General features: G+C 51.6%; 1 protein-coding gene and 1 long non-coding RNA gene across 3 annotated transcripts; one reads left to right on the top strand and one right to left on the bottom strand.

The window, feature by feature from the left end:
* Positions 1-819: 819 nt before the first annotated feature.
* Positions 820-3,943, bottom strand: LOC127481472 (uncharacterized). Its single transcript, XR_007908221.1, has 3 exons — positions 3,282-3,943; positions 2,825-2,947; positions 820-1,608 (listed from the first exon to the last, which is right to left on the bottom strand). It is a non-coding gene; the product is annotated as an uncharacterized LOC127481472 (long non-coding RNA).
* On the top strand, positions 3,924-7,873 carry PEX11G (peroxisomal biogenesis factor 11 gamma). Of its 2 annotated transcripts, none has more exons than XM_051810759.1 (5): positions 3,924-4,025; positions 4,799-4,975; positions 5,061-5,239; positions 5,369-5,419; positions 5,882-7,873. In XM_051810759.1, the coding sequence occupies exons 1-5, from the start codon at positions 3,960-3,962 to the stop codon at positions 6,102-6,104; spliced, it is 696 nt and encodes a 231-aa protein (XP_051666719.1). In that variant the 5' UTR covers positions 3,924-3,959; the 3' UTR covers positions 6,105-7,873. The 2 variants fall into 2 exon arrangements, with proteins under 2 accessions (XP_051666719.1, XP_051666718.1); XM_051810758.1 differs by having other exon boundaries at positions 5,879-7,873.
* The last annotated feature ends 71 nt before the right edge of the window (positions 7,874-7,944 follow it).

Below are 7,944 nucleotides of genomic sequence, written 5' to 3'. Positions count from 1 at the left end.
GGATCGAGGAATAACGTGACTTCAGCCTTATCTCTGAGTCACAGGCGCTGCCGACGTGACACCGGGACGTGCCAGTGGCTCCGTCGGCAGCAGGGAGGGGTGTCACACACCACCAGCCCTCCTGGGAGATTTCATATGGGTGGGCAATCAGAGAAAGCCTGTTTGGCCTTCCCAAGGCACTGCTGGAAATGGTGGGAGAAGAGTTTAGAAAGCAAAGACCCTCACCCCAAAAAGCCAGTTTTACTTTCCATGTCTGAAGTTGGATCAAAATCCACATGAAAAAGTGAATAACCACAGTTAGTTCCAGCAACAGCTCTCCCAGCTGGTGCCACCAAGGGGTGATTCCAGCATTTATCCCCAGGGAACTGTGGCTGTTCCTGCAGCAGCACAGGTGCCAATGGCACCTCAGAGTCACATCAAAGTAATGGGGCAGAGCTGTAGCAGATGAAAGTCCCTGTTACTCCACCAAATGGTGCACCTGAGGTATTTGAATCCACGTGTTTACAGGGACTGAGGAGAGGTGCCTGTATGCATTTGCAAGATGTGAGTGCGTGGCTTCTTTGAAGTACAAGTGGAGCAAAGATTCCATTCCCCCATTCCCGAGGAGTCAGATCCCCAGAGGAAAGCACAGTGGAGCAAAGACTGTCCCATTCCTGAGAGACAAAGAGTCAAATGCCCAGAGGAAAGCACGAGGGCACTGCTCACACACAGACTGCAGCAGCTGGGAACGAAGCCCAAAGGCTTCAGGGCTGGCTCACGGGGAATCAAACCCATCTGAGAAGAGCTTGTGAAGTGCCAAAGCAGCAGCTGGCCCTGCTCACTCAGCCCCCCCAAGGGCTGACCAGCCCCCCCTGACCCCTCTGGAACACACCTAGACCCCAAGCAGAGTTAGTGCAAGCTCAGCAGTTGGGAAACCCACGTGAGTGACCAACTCAACAAAAACATCCAGCTCACCTCTAGGAAAACAGCCCACACTCATCACAAGCTGAGCAGAGTTGCCCAGCTGCCCTACTCTCCACTGACCTTTGGTTCCAGGCCTTGACACCAAAATCTAAACAGATTCCAGCCCCCACACAGCCCTGACAGTGCTTCTCATTCTGTTTCTGGTCTCTTGCCCTTCCTCTGTGCTTCCCCCAGCCCACCTGCTTCCTCCTGCGCCTGTGCCTGCCCAGAGGTCTCCTGCAATCCAGAGGGATGTGTCACCCACTGGGTCCTGCAATCCAGAGGGATGTGTCACCCGCGGCTTTGGGCTAATCTCCCAGTGTTTATTCTTGCTGTCACAACACCTCCTTGTGTCCTCATTCAATCTGAGAAATAGATGTTCCCTGTGACAACACACAGAGGGGGGCAAGAGCAGAGCACAAGGAAGGCTTGGAGATCCCACGCCGTGTGGGCAGCTCACAGGGCCTGGTTGATGGAGGAGGGAGAATGTCACCTTCCCCTGGGGACAGGGCCTTTCCAGGGTCACCATGGGGACACACAGCTCACTTGGGAGTCTGCCTTTTGGATTTCAGCTGGGCCTCTAGACTTGGGTGTGAAGTCACCCCTCTGCTCAGTCCTGCAGACGTCCTGTGCCGTCCTGGGCAGCCCCACAAGGGAGCTTTTCATCTGAGAAGAGAAAACATCTCTCAGCACATTGGGATGGGGCTGAGAAAGGGGCAGGTGGCCCCACAGAACCTGGTAGCCCCAATATCTGAGCCCGGTGGTGCTACATGAAGGGTCACCTCACCTGGGCAGCTGCAACACCCTCAGTCTCTGGCAGATGCTCAGTGGTGCAGAGATGTTTGCCATGGGCGGACACCTCCAGGCAGGCCAATATTCCTCCTCTGACCCTCTGTGGGAGACCAGAATCACCTACTTCTCTCCAACATTCCTTGGCTTAAGGATTTGGTTGCCTGTCCTTCCTCTCCTTTCAAGATATTCCTTATCTACAACTCTGCCTCCACAGAACATTCACCCGAGGCTGGAGCAGACAGGATTTGCTGCACACTGTCCCATCCCCAAACTGATGATGTCAAGGGGAGGCTGCAGCTTTGCTGGGTATAAACCCACTTCTCCAAGCCACACCGTGGTTAATTCAAGCCTATTAAGGCTGGACCTGCTGGGGAGTCGCTGTTTCTGCTGCCTGTGTGGGACCAGCATGGCTTGCTTGGTTGTGACAGAACTTTCATCTGCTGACAGATGGAATTGAAATAAAAATTAAACTCAAGGCAGTAAAAAAGGGATGCAGTACCAGAGAAGCTTTGCAGGCACAGATCCACATGTGAGGAGAGGAAAAGGCCAGCTCTGGCATCAGCAGTTTGCTCAAAACCTTCACCCAGACAGAAAACAACTCCCAGGGTAAGGAGGCAAATGAAGAAACTCACATGGCAGTTACGGGAATATCACTCCATATGGCAGTTATGGAGCTGCTCCAGAAGTCTGGGGCCAAGGAAAAGATCAATTCAACTGTGATCTGTTCCACATTCTGTAAATCAAAGATCCATGGCATGAAGGGACCTCTCTCTTACTGGCCATGAGAAATAGGAGGCAAGGTCAGAGGAGGATTTTCTTAATGCCTTCCCTGGCCATCTCTAACCACATCCCTTCCTGAGGTTGCATAAGTGCAGCTTTTGATCAAAATCCTCTCCTTCCTCCCAAAAATAAACACAAACCAACTTCTAAAAACAAACATGGCAAGGCAGAAAGATCAAGCCACTGGTTCGTGTCCCAGAAATCACTCATGAACATGCCAAGTGTTGCTGCAAAGAAGTGGCTGTTGAGATGCCATTTGTGGGTGTGGAAGTGCCAGTCTGTACCTGTGGCCTCTGTGCCACAGCCTTACCCTTCCTAACTGTGCAGTGGGAAGAACTCTTGATTTTGAGGTGGATAATCTGGTGCAGCCATTCCCTGCCTAAAGCTGTTCATGTGGTGGATCTGGGAGGCAGCACATTCCTTGTCATAAACTCTCCAAGATATCAAATATGAGCTTTGTTTGACAAATCACATTGCTCATCAGAAAGGGCAGTTCCTGGGATCAGGTTCTCCTGCTGATACCAGTGTGTCCTCTCATCCAGGGCACTGTTTCTGCTTCTGGTCTCCCTAAATTTAACACAGGACAAGCTGGAGGGAGCCAACAAAGCTACAGAACAGCCACTTAAAGCATAATCACTTTATTTCCCCTCTGTTTTTCCACCTTCTTAGTTTTCACTTGCACAGATCCCATGCCTTTCAGGACAGAATTCCACATGGGAACACACTGCCCTTTAACTGTGTCCTAGTCCTCCCTAAAATCATGTTACCCGTTCTCTTGGCTTTGCAGGTGGAGTCCATCCACCCTCAGCCTGTGCTCGGCGAGGAGTGTGGGAACAAGACTGTCCATCCCTTTAACAGTGAGAATGTACCCTGCCAAACAGCCAGGCGGGGGGAGGAAAGGGGTTATTCCTAAAAATGCTCTATGTGATTCTTAGATCCAGACACACAGAGGCAGCGAGTGCTGTGAGTCCGGGGAGAAGTGTATGGGTACCACTGATGTTCTCTTTAGTGTGTCTCGTGAGTTACTGAAATACCTAAATACTGCTCTAAGGAAACCACAGAATCACAGAATGGAAGGGACCACAGTGCTTTACCTAGTCCCACCTCCCTGCTCAGGCAGGGCCATTCCAGAGCACTAGATGTGTCCAGAGGGTTCTGGAACATCTCGAGTAAGGGAGACTCCACACACTACTTGGGCAACCTGGAACACCACAGAACAAGAGAACTGGAGGTCAGCAAAGGGCTGACGGGGGGTTCGCGGACCAGATTGGGGTAGGAGACGCTGTGAAAGGGGGGAGGCCCTGAGGGGGGAGGCCCTGGCGGGGAGGGGGGCTCGGGCAGACCAGGCCAGGCCGGGCTGGGCCGCGTTGCCATGGCGACGGCTGTACCGCCTCCTTCCCGACGTGCCGGGGCGCGCCCGTGACGTCTAACCCGGAAGCGTTGCCATGGCGGCGGCTGCGCTCCGCGGCCTGGGGGCCGCGCTGGAAACGCACCGGGGACGGGACCGGGCCGTGAGTGAGGGATGGTGGGGTCTGACCCACCGGGATCGGGCCGTCAGTGAGGGATGGGGGGTCTGACCCGCCGGGAGTGACAGATGGGGGGTCTGACCCGCCGGGACCGGGCCGGGACTGACGGGCCCGACCCTGCGGTGACCCGCCCTTTAGGGAAAGAGAAGCACTTAAAGTGCGTTTAAAGGCTCGATGGTGGAAAGGAATGATAAAAAGGGTCCGCAAACAGTCAGAGAGGTTACTTGGCGTGAGAATTGGTGTATTGGTGCCTGAGCACAGGGTGAGGGGGTTTGGGGAAAGAGGTGGAGGGAAAGGGACGGGAGGAATTCAGGAGGGAGAGGGGAATTAAGGAAAGAGAGGGAGAAAGGAAGAGAAAGAGGAAAAGAGAGAAATTTCAAAAGGAGAGAATTAAAGAAAGGAGAACAGAGAGAATTTAAAAAGAAAAGAAGAGAAAAAGAGAGAATTAAAGAGAAAAGAGAGAGAGAATTAAAGAGGAGAAAAGAGAGAAAAAGAATTAAAGAGAGGAGAAAAGAGAAACAAAATTAAAGAAAGAGAGAGGAAAGAGAATTAAAGGAAGAAAGAGAGAGAGAAAGAAAGATAAATAGAGAAAATGAGAGACTTAGAGGAGAAAAGAGAGAAAAGGAGAGAATTAAAGAAAGGATAAAAGAGAGGAAAAGATAGAATTAAAGAGAGAAAACAGAAGTCCTGGTTCCGGCATCAGCTTCTCTGGACCCCACACCCGCCAGTCCCACTGCTGACTGGGCTGTGCCCCACAGGTCCGTGCCCTGTCCTACAGCCTCCAGCTGGTGGGGGGAGCCCTGCCCGGGCCCGGGGGGCTGCCAGGGGGGCTCCTGGCTGCCTCTGCCCAGCTCAGCTCCTGCCGCACCGTCCTGCGCCTCTTCGACGACCTGGCCATGCTCCGGCACAGCTGCGGCTACGGGCTGGGCCCCGAGGTGAGAGCGGGCAGGGGGGTCCCCCACAGCCCCCCTGGCCATCCCCTGCGTGTTCTGGCCTGTCCCCTTTTCCCCCCTCCCGCAGGACGAGGATGTGCTGGTGCGGGGGCTCAGCGTGCTCTGCAACGTGGCCAACCAGCTCTACTACCCCTGTGAGCACCTGGCCTGGGCGGCTGATGTCGGAATTGTCCGTGCCGCTTCCCAGAGGTGGTGGACCCTGAGCACGGCGCTGTGGGGCTCTGCCCTGCTCTTGGGAATCCTGCGGTAAGGCCCGGTCGTGATCCATCGGGATAAAACTAAGGGCCCTCTGGCTGCTGGAGGTGCTCTTGCTCATGGAAGAGAAAAAAACCCTTCTGTTTGGTGCTATAGGAGAAATAACTCTGCTGTTTTCAGGTCCCTGAAGGTCTTGTGCCAGTTGAGAAGAAAACTGAGGCAGCACAAGTGGTATGATTTCCTTCCTTGGCTGTACAGCTGATCATGGAATCCCAGAATGGGACTGGGAGGTTGGGAAGGACCTTAAAGCCCATCCAGTCCCACCCCCTGCCATGGGCAGGGACGCCTTCCACTAGCCCAGGTTGCTCCAAGCCCCGTCCAACCTGGCCTTGGACAATGCCAGGGATGGGGCAGCCACAGCTTCTCTGGGCAACCTGTACCAGGGCCTCCCCACCCTCACAGGGAAGAATGTCTTCCCAATATCCCATCTAACCCTGCCCTCTGGAAGTGGGAAGCCATTCGCCCTTGTCCTGTCCCTCCAGGCCCTTGTGCAAAGTCTCTCTCCAGGTCTCTTTAGCACCATTTTAACCAGTTTTCATTATAATTTAACCCCATACACCAGTTCTCATTTGTATCCATCACAGTTATTAGGATATTCTGGACTATCACTGATATTCCCTTTGCTTCCAGCAGCACATCCTCACCTCAGAGCCAGAAGTTGAGAGCCCAGGTGAAGGCAGAGGTTCTGAGCATCCTCATGGACGCAGCAGATCTTTCCAATGCCATCCATTGGCTGCCTCCAGGATTCCTCTGGGCTGGAAGGTTCCCCCCGTGGTTAGTAGGGCTCCTGGGGACCATCTCCTCCCTGATTGGAATCTACCAGGCATCCAGAGGAGGAAATTCTGAAGCTGTTTAAATAATTGAGCTTCAGGAGCCAAATTCCCACGTGGTAAAAGTGCCTTTAGTGAGGCAGGGTGTATTTTAACTTTCCTGTGTGTTGCTGATTGTAATCCCATACATCCTTTGTGTGGATTGTAATTGGGACTGGAATCAAGGTGTCTGTTGCAGAGAGGATTGTTTGCAGTTGATAATTTTTGTCTCTCTCCATCAGAGAAATCTTTCAGGTGAATCCTCTGAAAATCAATCTGCGGTTGGTAAAATTGAAGGGGGGAAAAGTGCCTTCCATCCTTCCTTACTCTGTCCCAAAAGATAAATGCAACCTTCCAGTGTTTTCTGGAAGAAAAGAGCACAAAGTCGATGTTAGGTGGAAAAACTGTCGTGGTTCAGTCACACAAAACTCCTAAGGGACAAATCCTGCAAGTTCATCCTCCAGGACAGGGGCACAATCCATATCCTGGGAGTTTCTCTGTCAGATATTTTGGGGTTTGAGCCCAGAGCAAAAAGAGGAGTGAAAAGTGAAAAGTTTTGTTTGTGACAGAGGCAAGAGGGGAAGGAAATAGCAACTGGAAGCAGAGCGAAGCTTCCTTCTAGTCTGCCTTGCTCATTCAAGGAAAAATTGAGGAAGTTGAGACTTCCAGGAGCTCTGAGGCTCTAGCTGTGCCTTCGTGGAATGCCACCGGGTGGAGCTCTTCCACCAGGCTCCGGCAGATGCTAACGGTCTTTTTTTGGTTGTTTTCTTTAAAAAAAAAAAAAAAAAAAAGCAGGAAATTTATGAATCACCTTTCAAAGGAGCAATCAAACGGATGCCGAGATGGGTTTTGCAGTTACAGTTCTGGGCGGGCGTTGCCAATAATAAACAACACGAATCAAAGGTGGCCCTGAGTGATCGTTCCCTCTGAGAGCAGGGAAAAGTTCTTTAGCTGGTTCTGGAAAGCTCCAGGCAGTTCCCAGGGGTCAAAAAACATGAGTGCTCTGTGACCTGCAGCTCCCCATGTGTTAACAGCCTTCCTCCCACCGAAATAAATCTGAGCCCCTGACTGGCTGCCATGGAAATGCACCCTTTGAAAACAGTTCTGTGGTGTCCCTACACCATTCCAGGGGCTTCCACCTTGTTTTTGTTGTTGCTTTTGGCATGGACAGGGGGAGCTGTGTCCTGCCTGTGTTCAAAGAGCAGAGGAGGTCTGGATGCTCTTTGTCCTTTGCCCTGTCCTTGCTGTTTACCTGGACCTTCACCCTGCAGAGTGTCCCTGAGGATGCCTTTCCTGGCTGTGCTGGGAATTTGGTGCCAGATATACAGGTTTTGGTACAATTTTGAGCATAGGCAGAGCTTACCTGGAGGAGACTCTTGGTTTTTTTCTCTACTTTTCTGAGTCCTGTGCCTGAACAGGGAGAGGAAGCAGATCCTTCAGCTTAGGGACAGCTGTGGCTCTTGCCTGGTCCTCTCACCCACCGTGGTGACTCCTGTTGCAGTTTAGTTTTAATAATAAATCAGATTGGTTTTGTATTCTTAACCCTATTAAATCATTCCTTCAGGATATGCTCTCCTGCTCAGCACAGGATGAGGTGTAGCTCTAACTCTTCAGTAAAAAGACCCTAAAACCCCCACCTAACCTCTGATGCCAAATTTTTAAAGCTCTAAACCTTGCTTTAATTTTAACATACAGAAAAGGCACTGTAAACTCTTCTAAGTGCATTTGCTTCATCCAATTCCTCATGAAATGATTTTAAGTTACAGCTGGTGGAGCTGAAACGTGCAGAGATAAAGCAATATTGGATGATTCAGAATTTCTGGAATTTGTATTTTTTCCTTAGGGTGGCTTTGATCCCTGATTAAGCACCTGTGGTGGCTGCTGCTA

The sequence above is a fragment of the Manacus candei genome, unplaced genomic scaffold, assembly GCF_025592945.1.
Source record: "Manacus candei isolate 608988 ecotype Guabito, Panama unplaced genomic scaffold, ASM2559294v1 h1tg000078l, whole genome shotgun sequence".
NCBI classification, from domain to species: Eukaryota; Metazoa; Chordata; class Aves; order Passeriformes; family Pipridae; genus Manacus; species Manacus candei.
This window is presented reverse-complemented; position numbering and strand designations above follow the sequence as displayed.

What these genes read in the sequence shown, in the direction of transcription:
- PEX11G (XM_051810758.1), top strand. Translation starts at nt 3,960, where the DNA reads ATGGCGGCGGCTGCGCTCCGCGGCCTGGGGGCCGCGCTGGAAACGCAC. An exon ending in GCTACGGGCTGGGCCCCGAG is followed by an intron (nt 4,976 to 5,060) that starts GTGAGAGCGGGC and finishes CCCCTCCCGCAG; the next exon opens with GACGAGGATGTGCTGGTGCG. An exon ending in CTGCTCTTGGGAATCCTGCG is followed by an intron (nt 5,240 to 5,368) that starts GTAAGGCCCGGT and finishes TGCTGTTTTCAG; the next exon opens with GTCCCTGAAGGTCTTGTGCC.